The 15,000-nt window shown below is 46.6% G+C and overlaps 1 protein-coding gene across 4 annotated transcripts in view; it reads left to right on the top strand.

The window, feature by feature from the left end:
* The first annotated feature begins 1,010 nt into the window (after positions 1–1,010).
* Positions 1,011–15,000, top strand: part of LOC123499861 (dipeptidase 1-like) — a 92,443-nt gene continuing 78,453 nt past the window's right edge. For all 4 annotated transcript variants that reach the window (XR_006673139.1, XM_045248398.1, XM_045248397.1 and 1 more), the window contains exons 1-2: positions 1,011–1,177; positions 11,221–11,377. Coding sequence is in view for 3 of the 4 variants with exons in the window: in XM_045248398.1 (XP_045104333.1) it covers positions 1,020–1,177; positions 11,221–11,377 (315 nt within the window). In the remaining variant the exon portion in view is untranslated. The remainder of the gene's footprint in view (positions 1,178–11,220; positions 11,378–15,000) is intronic.

Consider the following 15,000-nt stretch of genomic DNA (forward strand, 5'->3'; position numbering starts at 1 on the left):
GTCTTTCATCGTACCTCACCTCCATGTATAATTATTTCACCACTTAAAATGGGCTTCTCTTCTGCCATGTATTTCATTATCTGTCGTTCTTTAAATCAACTTTTCTCTCCGCCATGCAAGGCTGGGTTTTTATCCGCCATGATTGCAGACTCGCAGAAATTAATCCTTTATTTTATGCCTCACTCATCAAATTTCGCCATATTAACCATTTCCTTCTTGCATTTTTTTTTCCAAGATTTAGTCTGATATTTCTGTCTGTAATATAATTCAGATTTTGCTACCCGTACCTGCTCATACATGAGTACATCCTAATCTTGCCGGAGTATCATTGTGTGCCCTGAACACACCTGCCGGCCACATCTGATTATCTGCAGTATTAAATGGTCAACAGGTTCATGCAGTGTGCCAGTCTCTCTTGGTGGTGGTGGCGGTGTGTGGTAGTCAGCGACCCCACTCCCCACCCCTCCTCAGCCTGCATTCCCTGCTCCGCCTGCCTCGCCTGCTTACAAGCAGCGGACAGCCATCACGCCAGACCATGAAAACTTTGATTTATAATTTCACAAGGCGGGACTACAGTAATGCGTTTTGGCTCGGTGTCCATTCCTTTCATTACTCGTGGTGAATAAATTATAAGACTCCAGGTATTTCTCTACATAATTATTTATTCCTTCTGATCACCAGGTGTGCTGACTGTTACCTGGCCCGCGTCATTACTACGCCGTCATTTGTACGTTGTGTTTGAGTGTGTGTGTGTGTGTGTGTGTGTGTGTGTGTGTGTGTGTGTGTGTGTGTGTGTGTGTGTGTGTGTGTGTGTGTGTGTGTGTGTGTGTGTGTGTGTGTGTGTGTGTGTGTGTGTGTGTGTGTGTGTGTGTGTGTACACATGCGTCCCCAGCAGTACCAGATCAAAGGAGAGGCTGGCTGCTTGTGCTCTTATACAAAATAACAAAGAAAGGGAACTCCATCCCAGGTAATGTTGCTGTGTAAGACCCACTAAGTTGTTCTTTGTGTTTATTGCAGTGATGGGGCGCGTGGTGGTGGTGGTGGTGGTGGCGGCAGCAACGGCAGCAGCGGGATGTCGGGCGAGCCCTCTGCCAGTGAGGGTGTCGCCTGACGCACCCCCACAGGAGAGGCTGCAGGCCGCCCACACACTCCTCGCCACCTCTCCGCTCATCGATGGGTGAGTTACCAGAGAGAGAGAGAGAGAGAGAGAGAGAGAGAGAGAGAGAGAGAGAGAGAGAGAGCTGCAGGAGTTTTTACATTCAGACAGAAATATCCGTTCTGACAAACAGTCAGGCAGACACAACGACAGACCGATTGCTAGGCAGGCAACGCCTGACAGACAGGAGTGATCCGTAGTGGCTACACCTTAAGCGTCCGCCACGATGCCGCCATGCCTCGCACAGATCACCATCACCAGCTACACTACCATCTCTGCACATGGCTTGCTCACTCTTTCATTACTTTCACTGGGAAACTCTGCAACTCCTTGCATGCTTCTGTATTCCCTCTTCCTATGGCAGGAATTCTTTCAAAAAGGAGATGTCAAGACACTTATCGTTCAATTGGATATTCCTTTCGGCCCTTCCCTCGGCAACTGACATCTCAGTAGGCCTTTCTTCTTCTGAGTTTTTGTAGTCCTCTTCCAGACGATCCCTTATACAAAAAAAAATGCCTCTGTGGTTAGTGGAGCCTCTGCGCTGCCCGTGACTTGTGTACAGAGCCGCGGCCGTTTCATTGCACCTCGGAGACCAATAGTAAGAAAAACAGCAGCACAAACAATTGCGTCCTCACTCACCCCACTTCTTTGTACAAGAGTGGGCGCTGTGGAACACACGAGGCCGAAGTACCTGCTGCCGCTTCCCAGGCCGTACATCTTGGTCCGTCAAGTAAATGATGTCGTCCAGCGTCTGGCACAAAGGTATCGAGGCGGACAGCGCTCCTTGGATATGCTAAGTGGCTCCCGACCCCATTGTTGTGTCGCGGGGAGGCTGAGGTACGATTGTGTGTGTGTGTGTGTGTGTGTGTGTGTGTGTGTGTGTGTGTGTGTGTGTGTGAGAGAGAGAGAGAGAGAGAGAGAGAGAGAGTAGAGAGAACAGAATAGTTATACCAACAGAATAGTTATCCACAAACACATACACACACACACACACACACACACACACACACACACACACACACACACACACACACACACACACACACACACACACACACACATGAACATAAGTTATGTAGGTCAGGTCAACAATCACCACTCATTCTTAGCACACACATAATCGCGTCTCTCGAGTCTCGTCCTGCAAACACTAACGAGGCCACAACAAAGGCAACCCTCAGACTGTCGTGCTGCGTCTGGTCAATACTGTCGTGATAAAAAGATTACCTGTATGAGTTATGAAAAAGAATGGTATATCTAATACATGAAAAAAGAATGTTTCACTCTACACGTCTACTACCACCAAAATGCAATATTTTTCTCCCGTGTAACGTGTGCAGATTTCGTTATATGAAGGAAGAAGAAAAGAATAGTCCACCAGGAAGAGTGTGTGCAGCGAGTGTACGAAAAACATTCACAGGAGGATGAAAAATGTATGAGCTGCATTGAAGCCTTTCCACGTGTTACATATACGTACGTACGCACGCATGAATATTCTGCCACACATACGCTGCGGAGGAAAAACCCTGCTCACGTTCTTGCCTTGTTGGCAACAACGATGAAAAAGGTTTCATTCCTGCATTGCCATTATTAAAGACAGAGACTTTCCAGAAAACCTTAGAGGAGTTATATGAGGCCAACAGTTTTGTTAATGTGTTCGTGCCCACAGCGAGCGGCTAATGGAAGAGATTTGCCAGGAAACCGGAAGGCTCCATCACGGTTTGTGCCTCACTGGGGAACTGACAGCTGGCTGCCACTCTTCCCAACACCGCATTATGCTGCACTGCTCTGTAATATGTAAATCTCATAATGACCTTTCCAGGAATACTAATAGTCATCATGTATGACTCCAACACATCCTTCATCACAGGCAGGATTCAGAAGTAATCATCGAAGCAAGTGGTTTGGATGACTGTCACGGTGCACTGAGCTCACGGCGCGGTGACTGCTCTGCTTGTCTGCTTTGCATGGATGGAACACTCATGGATGAACCACTCAAAGTGGTGTTCATGTGCTTGTGTGAATGTCGAGTCTTAGTGGTGTGTCGCAGGACATGCCGACAGTCATCACTCTTTCTTTCTTTACTCCTTAGTGGAGGAGTGTGTACAGTCCACATTGTCCTGTTCAGTGGTGTGACCTCCAGCAACCCCTTGGCGAAGCCTGACCGAGATAGGCACTGTACATGTCTGATTTGTTTTGATTTCAAGCGATGGCTGAAATCAAAAGATTAACACGTTTTTCTTTTCCTGATCTCCACAAAACACACCTTTGGTACCCGCTTCTCTACTAGTATATAAATCCCCGCTCTGTCCCGCCCCGCCAGCCACACACGCGTCCTACCTCACTGTAAATTATAACTTGGGCTGTCCGTATTTCACACGTCAGTCAATGTGATTTAAAGTTGCTGAGCAGCCACACTTTGCACTGGGAGTGGTAATGGTCCTATCAGCAGGCTGGACCTCGTCGCACACCGATAAATGCAAGGCTAGGAAGATCCCACGACAGGCTGGTCACTGGCGCGATGCACTGTGCTGAATCTACGTACAGCGACGTTCAGGAAATATCAGTTCTCATCTTCCGGAAATGCTGTTTTACTCCAGATTATTATACATTATGCTCTAGTTTTCCATGTGATGATGGATGCAGAGGATAACTTGCCCTGGGGAGACTGTCACGTTCCTCTGACAGAAGCAGGCGGAAAGAGACGAGGGAACCAGCAAAAAAACACTGAAATTGTAGCCATCGAGAGGAAAGGTGGTTGTGTGACGGCGCCTTTAACGGGCCTCGCTCGTGCTCATTGCGGTAGTGAGCTCATTGTGAGAAAAAAAAACTTGCGTAGTGCAGTGATGAACGCGAAAGTGTGTAAAAGTGTTGGCAAATACATAGACAGATAGATTGAGAGAGAGAGAGAGAGAGAGAGAGAGAGAGAGAGAGAGAGATCCTAGATGCGAGACATTGGGAAATTGAGTGTAATTGGTGCTCGTTGAGGGTGTATAACACGTCCAACCAGCTGATTGGTCACCTCCAGGCATTGAACTAAAGGAGAGAGAGAGAGAGAGAGAGAGAGAGAGAGAGAGAGAGAGAGAGAGAGAGAGAGAGAGAGAGAGAGAGAAACAATAAAGAATAAAATAATAAGAGAGGCGAAAGGAAAGAGGAGGAAGGCGAAGAAAAACAGAAGAAAAAGAGATTAAGAAGAAGCCAAGATTATGATTGGAAAGGGAAGAAAAGTGAGGAGGAGAAGAGAGGATGAAGGATGTAGATGGAGGGAGGGAAGGAGGGAGGGAGGGAGGAAGGGAGGGAGGCAGGGAGGAGGAGAGACCATCGCTAAGGATCGTGGGCTTAAAGGTGGAGGAGGCAATTTAAGAGGACGTCCTTAGTGAGAGAGAGAGAGAGAGAGAGAGAGAGAGAGAGAGAGAGAGAGAGAGAGAGAGAGGAGGTAACGTGGGAGGCTGTAGTGTGTTAGCATTAAGAAAAAGGAGAGAGGGATGGAGGGAGTAAGAAAGCGAAAGGAAAAAAAAAGTAGAAATAGGTAAGAGATAAATGAGTAAATAATGAAAGAAAAGAAGGTAAATGGAGACGAAAGAGTGATGGAGGAAGTGAGGAAAGGAAAATAGGGAGAAGAACTGAAGGAAGGGAAGAAGGGAAATATGGGTGATCAGGAATTAATACAGGATGTAAGGAAAGGAAAGGCAAGGAAAGAAATGGAAAGAAAAACAAGAGTGAGGAAATGGAGGAGGATGAAAGTAACAGAGAGAGAGAGAGAGAGAGAGAAAAATTGAGGAAGGGCAAAGGATGTATGGAGAAAAATTAAGAGTCTGGAAAGAGAAAGGAACGAAAGGAGTAAGGGTGAAGCAGGTGAGGAAGGCAAGGAAGGTTTGTAGAGTTGAGAAAAGGGAAAGGAAGGAAAGAAGAGTGTTAGAGAGAAGCAGGAGAAATGTGAAGCTGGGCAAAGGGAAAGGAATGGAAGAAAAGTGTGTTAGAGTGAATGCAGGAGAAGTGTGAAGCTGAGGAAAGGAAAAGGAGAGTGTCAGAGTGAATGCAGGAGAAGTGTGAAGCTGAGGAAAGGGAAAGGAAGGAAAGAAAAGTGTTAGAATGAATGCAGGAAAGGTGTGGAGCTTACAAAAGGAAAGAAATGGAAGATAAGAGTGTTTGAATGAAGCAGGAAAGGAAAAGGAGAGTGTCAGAGTGAAGGCAGGAAAGGTGTGGAGCTGATGAAGGGGAAAGGAAAGGAATGGAAGGGGAATAGGGAAGGCAGGAAGGGATGAGGGTGGGAAGGGGAAGCAGGGAGTGACATATTTACTGTCCGTTTTGTGTATGTTTACTGTATATTTCATGTCACCTCCCAGTGTCACTTTCAGTTCGTTTGTTTCATTTTCGTTTCGCTTTGTTTTTCATTACCCAGAATGCAACGGGATAAAATTTTTGACATCTATTAAAGGAAAGAGAAAGGAGACATGGAGAGAGAGAGAGAGAGAGAGAGAGAGAGAGAGAGAGAGAGAGAGAGAGAGAGAGAAGGGGATAAAAGTAAGAGTAATTTAACGGAGGAGAGTTGAAAGGAAAGATAGAGGAGAGAAGAATGGGAAGACGGATGAAAGGTGGAAAGTACAAAGGTGAGAAGAAGAAGTAGATAACTAACAAAAAAAAAAAGAAGAAAACTAAATAAGGAAAAAAATGAAGTTTTATGAGAAGGGAAGAAAAATCAAAATATATGAAAAAAAATAATCAGTACACAGAATAGAAAACATGCCAGCATTAATCTAACCTCTCTCTCTCTCTCTCTCTCTCTCTCTCTCTCTCTCTCTCTCTCTCTCTCTCTCTCTCTCTCTCTCTCTCTGCTGTCCCAGTTGTCATGTTTACTTTTGTCCACCTGCCATTACCTGTCCGTTTAGTGCCGTCACCTGTGTTACTCCTGTCGATGTGCGCGTGATGTGTGTGTGTGTGTGTGTGTGTGTGTGTGTGTGTGTGTGTGTGTGTGTGTGTGTGTGTGTGTGATATTTCCCTCTCTTTTCATCTTTTCCATGTTCCCTTTCGATTCTTATTAATTTTTCTTGCCATCTTTCTTTTCCTTTTTCCCTTCTTCGTCTATATCACACACACACACACAGAGAGAGAGAGAGAGAGAGAGAGAGAGAGAGAGAGAGAGAGAGAGAGATGCATAGGAAACACATCATAAAACACAAGGCTACAATCGGTAAGTGACGCGCAGGAAGAGTGGAAGGAAAACGTAGCCTTGGAGAAAACGGGAAGATGTGAACAGCGTCGCGTCACTGAGGGAAGGCGGGGATGAAAGGAAATTGTTTGAGGAAAAGATGAGAGGTAAAGGAAAGACAAATGAGAACGTGGAGGGAAATGCAAGAATAGAAACATTGCTGCATGTAACAGACGAAAAGAAAGAGGAGGAGGAAGAGGAAGGATAGGAAGAAGGAAGGAATACGGAGAAGGAAGGAAATGAGAGAGACACACACAGAGAGAGAGAGAGAGAGAAAAAGAGAGAGAGAGAGATTACATGAGGCAGCCACAAGGGACTAGAAACACGATACGGGAATACTGGGTTGCAGGAAGCCAATACGCTAGTGACAGACAGGACACACGAAGGAACTCAGCAGCCGCGCGTCCCTCGTGCCCTCCTGCTGTCTGCCACACACACGAGACACGAGACACACAAACAAGGCACACATAATCTTTCGCGTTCTTAAGTGGTCTGGCTTCTCATCACGACAGCTTTCAAAGGCCACGGAGATGATTACAAGTCTGGAATCTCACCGATGCTCATTTCCTCAACTGATGATACAGATTTCTTGCTAAACTTTTACAGGACATGCAAATGCTCTTGAAAATTCCAATGACTTCCACTAAATCCTGCCAAGTGTAATCAAGACAGAATGGCGGATCGTTTAAGAACACGCTCCTACGCACTTCACCAAGAGACAGATAGACTTATTAACACCGAGGCGGACAGAAAAACAGACAGAAGAGCAGAGGAGACAGACCGACAAGGAAACAGGCAGCCAGACATAGGGAAAGGTTAGACAGACAGACAGATTAGAGAAGAGAGAAGCACACACACATCAAAAGAGAAATTACCTGGTAGGGATGAGCAAGGACGCGAGTAAAGACAGACACACAGAGAGAGAGAGAGAGAGAGAGAGAGAGAGAGAGAGAGAGAGAGAGAGAGACACTTGGGTGAATAGATAGAAAGGGGAAGATAAGCAGATAGACGCGCAAAGAGACTTTGGCGGTTTAAATGGAGTCAGGCAGGCAGGCAAAACGAAAATGAGAAAATTGGTGTATAAATAGACTCTCTCTCTCTCTCTCTCTCTCTCTCTCTCTCTCTCTCTCTGGGGGACAAAAAAATCTCTATGGTTAATCCGACACAAAGAGGAAAAGGTAATTTTTAGAGGGGAGTTACACGAAGCCAGAACAGCAGACCGAATTAGACGAACAAAGCTGGTCCAAAAATACCTCCCCTTGAAATAAACATGTAATATTCAGGCTCGTGTGTTGTTTTGATGGCTGGAGACGAAGGGAGGGAAGTCAGGACGGGTGTTGGTGTTGGTGGTGGTGGTGGTTGTGGCCGCGGCGCTTCAGGAGAGAAGGAACATACATACATTCATACATACATACAGACATACATACATACATTCAGACAATCAGAAAGTGCAGGATAATGTGAGTCAGTGAAGTCAGTGGAATATCGTCAATTATTCTATTGAGTTACTTGTTTACGAAGAGAGAGAGAGAGAGAGAGAGAGAGAGAGAGAGAGAGAGAGAGAGAGAGAGAGAGAGAGAGAGAGAGAGAGAGAGAGAGAGAATTATGTTTAGAGGTTTAATATTTATTTCTCATAAATTCAGTCCTCATCTATATATGTATATATGCATGCATGCGTGTGTTTATGTAATATGCTTGTATACGAGTGTATAATGTGGAATTTCACACACACACACACACACACACACACACACACACACACACACACACACACACACACACACACACACACACACACACACACACACCTTTAATCGGCCTGAAGTATTGATTGTTGTCACTGATGGAAGGATTTATTTAGGGAAGGGAATTAGCGTATATTATTTTATTCAGCCAACAAAGTACATAACAGCAAACAGTAGAAAGTACAGTTAGCGGGGGGACATGACATCACCTGTCTACATGCCCGCCTGTCTGTCTGCCTCCCTCCACACGCCGCCGCTTGCCTTTTGGTTGAAAGCCTTATAGATTTACCGCTTCTTTGGTTCATGGCAGCTGAAGGAGGCGGGAAGAGAAAAGTGTATTATTCCCATTCATACGAGTGTTCACATAAATACATATACACGTACAAACATATCTGCAGCCTTGCCTTAAACACCTTACAGGGTTGAAGACATAAAAAGTCGAAGGAAAATGTTACGGGAAAGATTAAAAATGAATCAAATTAAGTGCCCCCGTTACACACACACACACACACACACACACACACACACACACACACACACACACACACACACACACACACACACACACACACACACACACACACACACACACACACACACAAAATCCTGATAAAAAGGATACATATTTGCGCGGAAGTGTTTCGGTGCACTAAACCTTTGATCTTCATTTCTGTGTTTGTGTGTCCGTCTGTGTGTCTGCTTGGCTTTGTCCCGTCCAGTGTCTGCGCGGAGGCGAGCGAGGAAGGAAAAGGAAAGAAATGCTCCTGATAACAATGTGAGATTATCTGCTGTAGTTACTTTGAGGAAGAGAGAGAGAGAGAGAGAGAGAGAGAGAGAGAGAGAGATGATGGATGACAGTAAGAGAGGGGGAATAGCAACATACATAGAGACAAATATACAAACAAACAAACAAGCAGAGACATACGAGCAGCGAGACAGACAGGTAGACAGACAGGGACCTACAGATTGAGTGACAGTGATGGCGCTACACAGATCAAGAGACAGTAGCGACATGCTGGATGTGTCACTCTCTGTGGCTTCCGAGAGTTGCGCTGGCTCTGTGTTGGTCTCGATGTGGCAAAGCTGCATGAATAGCTACTGGAATATTTCCTGGAGCCGCGCACTGTATATAAATAAAAATTCTGTTTGATGTTTGTAGTGGGACACCTACCATGGCAAGGGGAGGGAAGCAGGAGGGAAGGACCGTCACACAGGCTGATAACATTGGTACACATGCAGCGAGGCACAGCGCAGCACTGCCACAGCACTGCATGTTAACACGCCAAGCGAGGAGGCAAGAGTGTTTGGAGGCAAGCAATTGAAAGGATTAGAGAGAAGAATAGAGAGAGGGAAAATGTGGAGATAATTGGAGAAAGGCAGCGTGATGCACAGTTGGGAGGCTGAGATGAAGACCATGGGGCAAACAGACAAATATGTTAATTACTGAAAAATGGTGAGATGTGATGGCGGTGCACAGAACAGTTGGAATACCAGTGCACAATCCTGCATGTCTGACATTGCGTGGTCTCCGAGGGCGTAGCGGGGAGCGCTGCACAGAGGATTCCTAACAGTGCTTTGTAGAACCTACAACACACCTAGGAGCGCCTCGGGGTTCATTCTGAGGCGGTCCGTTGGGGAATGGCATGGGTGAGTGAGGGGCCGACAGAAACATATGTCTGGCTAAAGAGGACACACCGCCAACCAGGAGTCAGTCGGGGCCAATAAAAGTTGGAGGTAAGCAACCTGAGGCAATTAATTAAGCATCCTTACAAACGCCACGGAATTGAAGTCAAAGATTGCACGGTGGGTGAATCAGGCTTAATTCCCTGCACCTTTTTGTCCGGTTGTGGCTTCAAGGCCAAGCCGCACCGCACCGCTTTCTCTTTCCTGCCACTTCCATCCGTAGGTGTTCCTCCATCACCTCAGCCACTACAGTGTTCCTTCTTCCACCTTGAGTCGATGTACACACAAAGCTTCGCAGAGCTGTCCTTTATGACACCGTCGCCAGTCCCGTCTCCTCTTGTCAGTGTGCGGGTCCTCGTTGCTTCCGCCGCTGCCTGACACACCTAACCCCATCTCACACAGCCTTGGCGGGGCTTAGCATGATAATTAATAGATGCAAGTACGGCTCACGGAGGGAAGCAGACACAATGCTCGCTGATGACAATGTGTTGTGATGTAAAGCGACTTAACGCAAGGCAGCACACAGGCACGCCGGGCCCACGCCATATTTCACCTCCACACGTGCTACTGTAATTACATTAGATGGTCTGGTGAACCTAAACACACTCGAGGCAGATACTTGAGCGTGTGAGTGCCTCGTGGAGGCCTCGTCCCTGCCGCCCTGAGAGCCGTGAGAGCCGTGAGAGCTGGCAGGGCCCGAGGCACAGACACAGCCGTATTAGCTTAATGGATTACAAGGCTGTCATCCCATCCTCCTCCTCACTGCCCCGGAACCTCCAACCAGTATTATTTAGATACTTGGATGAATATCTCTCTCTCTCTCTCTCTCTCTCTCTCTCTCTCTCTCTCTCTCTCTCTCTCTCTCTCTCTCTCTCTCTCTCTCTCTCTCTCTCTCTCTCTCTCTCTCTCTCTCTCTCTCTCTCTCTCTCTCTCTCTCTCTCTCTCTCTCTCTCTCTCTCTCTCTCTCTCTCTCTCTCTCTCTCTCTCTCTCTCTCTCTCTCTCTCTCTCTCTCTCTCTCTCTCTCTCTCTCTCTCTCTCTCTCTCTCTCTGTATTTAATTCCGTGCATTGAATCAGCTTCCCTTTGATGAGTGCCAGTGTGCGCGGCGCCTCTCCTTGTCTCTGGTCGCCGCTGCATTCCTCGTGCCTTCTTAATAGGACAGATTTAGCCGCAAGCTGCACACGTCTCCCCTTCACCACCGCTTAACATTGTGCTCCTAACACTGAAATGAAACATTACACCTGTGTGTTATAACATTATAACATTAAATTGGATGGGTCATTTTTCCTACATGTATATATTTTTCTCTTTCATTATTTTTATTATTATTATTTTATCGGAATGGAGTGTTTCCTTTTTTTGCCGCAGTGAGCGAGAGGTGATTGTTCCTGTGCATGAAGGATAACGGTGGTAATCTCCCTCCACAGGCACAACGACCTGGCCTGGAACGTGCGTAAGTTTCTGCACAACAAACTGCACTCCTTCAACCTGTCCAGCGACTTGACGAAGGAGAAACCGTGGAGAAACTCCCGCTTCTCCCACACCGACCTGCCGCGCCTCAGGAAGGGCCAGGTGGCTGCCCAGGTGAGTGTGCCGCGCCTCAGCTCGGGCGTGGTGGGTGTACTACTTGTACATTGATGAGTCTTTCTTTTATCTCTTGGTCATGCCAAATACTTTGTCGTGGATATAGCGCAGGAGTGGCATGGGAGTGGCGTGGGTGTGGGCGCTAAGTCTAGACCGCTGCTCCCAGAGTGCCACGCTGATGCTGCCTTTAGTATGCAGGTTATCAGGAGGCGCGGCACCACACTTGCCTCAACAGGTGCCACTCCCAGCACACGTCGCGCCACGCCCTCCATACTGCTGCTGGTCGCCACACTGGCTTTTGTTCTTGGTTTCCTTTGGCTTATGAATCGCTCGCGGCTGAGCGACTCCACTCTGCGCGATCCGCTCCGTCACACACACCTGCCGCTGCCTGTCTTCATGACATTACGCAAAGTAACACATTGTACTATTTGCGTATATTCATTATGTATGTATTACATAGATATGTGTATTATGTATGTACTATATGTATAAATTGGCTCTGATCTGCAGTGAGTGAGTCGACACGAGACACAAGCTGAAGCTCAGTAACGTCACGAAATATTTCCATAAATATTTTCATAGTTTACAATGTTTGTCTAATGAAATCCCGAGGATAAATAGTGTGCGGCCCAAAGGTATTAAGACCGACCCGAGCCCTGTGTGTGGGCTAAAAGTCAGCCCTGAGTGGTCGTTCATCTTGATTTTCCCCGAGCGAGGCGGCAGACACACCCCAACACACACACACACACACACACACACACACACACACACACACACACACACACACACACACACACACACACACACACACACACACACACACACACACACCGCGTAATGTAGTGGTTAGCATGCTCCGCTCACAACAGAGAGGGCCGGGTTCGAATCCCGGAAAGCGGCGAGGCAAATGGGCAAGCCTCTTAATGTGTAGCCCCTGTTCACCTAGCAGTAATTAGGTACGGGATGTAACTCGAGGGGTTGTGGCCTCGCTTTCCCGGTGTGTGGAGTGTGTTGTGGTCTCAGTCCTACCCGAAGATCGGTCTATGAGCTCTGAGCTCGCTCCATAATGGGAAAGGCTGGCTGGGTGACCAGAAGACGACCGTGATGGTGAATTACACACACACACACACACACACACACACGGACGGACGGACGTTGTCAGACGTTGTCTGACCTGGCTGCATTTTCTTTTCTCGTGATTTTTTCAAACAATCAACAATGCTATTCTCGAGTTTTTCGAATGTTGTTCGCCTGTTCCGTGTTGAGTGCCGCGCCATCCTCGTGTGCTGAACGCCGCGCCTTCCCCGTGTGTTGAGCACTGAGCTTGTCCCGTGTGCTGAGCGCCGCGCCTTTCCAGTGTGGTGAGCGCCGTGCCTCGTGGTCCCCTCCGCATCGCCGTCACCTGAATGTTTCAAACTCGATCAGGCGTCAATTGCGCCAGCGAGGCGTTTCAACTCGATCAATCCGCCAATTAATCCATCACCATGTGGACAGGCTGCGCGGCGTTCCTCTCTGCGCCCCTCAGCAGTCTTCCCCTCGTTCATCACTCCTCGCCGGAAGGAGGGAAGCGAGGGCGGTAACACTGGCATAGTTTCGGACACTTGAGGACAAAGTTTCTGACAGACTCGTATGGACACTCACACAAGTAAATACGGAACTCCCTGCAGCACGGAAACACGACGCAACATGAACGAAAATTAGGTTAATTACATTTAATAAAACCTGCCTGTAGAAGTGATAGGGTTTCTTTCGTTGTGTTTACACAGCATCACAGGCTCTGTGCTTATGTTTTATTGAGAGAGACAAGTGAAATTGCACTTTGTACGATGGTATTCATTTATTGCTGCAGAAGTGTCACCAAATAGCAGCAGCAGTAGCAGAAGCAACAGCAGAAGTAGCAGCAGCAGTTGTAGTAGTAATAATATAGTAGTAGTAGTAGTAGTAGTAGTAGCAGTAGTAGCAGTAGTAGTAGTAATGATACTAGTAGTAGTAGTATTAGTAGTAGTAGTAGAAAATTCGCCAAGGGAAGGTAGTGAAGATGGTGATTTAATCTCAAGGACAACCATTTCAACCACACTTACTTTAGCGACAATATGCTGATGGATAGATATCACTCGGGAATCGCCGTCCACAGAGGCCAATGTGCGCTGCAGCCAGGTATCCTAGTGATCTTACCGAGCGGGAGGATGCAGGATACATACTACTTTCTCACCACCACTCCACACACACACACACACACACACACACACACACACACACACACACACACATGTAATCCTCTCAGTCGAAGCGAGGCCAGCCAATCTTTCTTTAGGTATACACATTTCATACATTTTATAAACTGTAACATAATCCTTTCAAATATGTTTGCAACGGAGTACTAGTTAAAGATTTAACCTGCGCACAATGATTCTTGACTTTTGTTGCTTTTGCTTTACTGGATGCCTTTCATTGTCTGTTGGTGGACGAGAAGACCTTAAAAGTTCCCTAATTGTGTGTGTGTGTGTGTGTGTGTGTGTGTGTGTGTGTGTGTGTGTGTGTGTGCGCGTGAGGGATCTCTGTTATGCAGCTTAAGTTGGAAAGTGAGGCAGGGGAAGGAATGAGAGACAGGGAAGGAATGATATCTACTACTACTACTACTACTACTACTACTACTACCACCACCATCACCACCACCATCAGCACCACCACCACCTCTACATCATCATTGGCCTGATCTGCTTTGCGCGAGCATTACCACCACATAATCGGTGTGGTTCCCGCGCGGTGCAAGTCCCTGTAGAGCAGCGAGGATTAATGTGGCGCCCAAGCCTTACACGTGCACTTTGGCGGGGCTTAGAGAGAGAGAGAGAGAGAGAGAGAGAGAGAGAGAGAGAGAGAGAGAGAGAGAGAGAGTCCATTATTCTCTTCATTATTCTCTGGTTAACTTTTTTGTATATTTTAAATGTCCTTAGAGGAATGACAAGGTTTTTTTCCCGGCAAAGTATTAGCAAAGTTATGTTCTTTGCGTGGGTGACTTAACATAAAGTATAATTAGGTGAATAAATTAAGTTACAAGTGACCACAGAACCTATATACACCAAGGGATTTTGGTTTCGGTCTTTATTTATTTATTCTTTTTTTTTTTGAGTGGCGTTATGAGTGACTTTTTTGAGAGTGGCGTTATGAGTGACTTTTTTGAGAGTGGCGTTATGAGTGACTTTTTTGAGAGTGGCGTTATGAGTGACTTTTTTTTGAGAATGGCGTTATGAGTGACTTTTTTGAGAGTGGCGTTATGAGTGACTTTTTTGAGAGTGGCGTTATGAGTGACTTTTTTGAGAGTGGCGTTATGAGTGACTTTTTTGGCGTTATGAGTGACTTTTGAGAGTGGCGTTATGAGTGACTTTTTGAGAGTGGCGTTATGAGTGACTTTTTGAGAGTGGCGTTATGAGTGACTTTTTGAGAGTGGCGTTATGAGTGACTTTTTGAGAGTGGCGTTATGAGTGACTTTTTGAGAGTGGCGTTATGAGTGACTTTTTGAGAGTGGCGTTATGAGTGACTTTTTGAGAGTGGCGTTATGAGTGACTTTTTTGAGAATGGCGTTATGAGTGACTTTTTGAGAGTGGCGTTATGAGTGACTTTTT

Source organism: Portunus trituberculatus, chromosome 50 (genome assembly GCF_017591435.1).
Source record: "Portunus trituberculatus isolate SZX2019 chromosome 50, ASM1759143v1, whole genome shotgun sequence".
NCBI lineage: Eukaryota > Metazoa > Arthropoda > Malacostraca > Decapoda > Portunidae > Portunus > Portunus trituberculatus.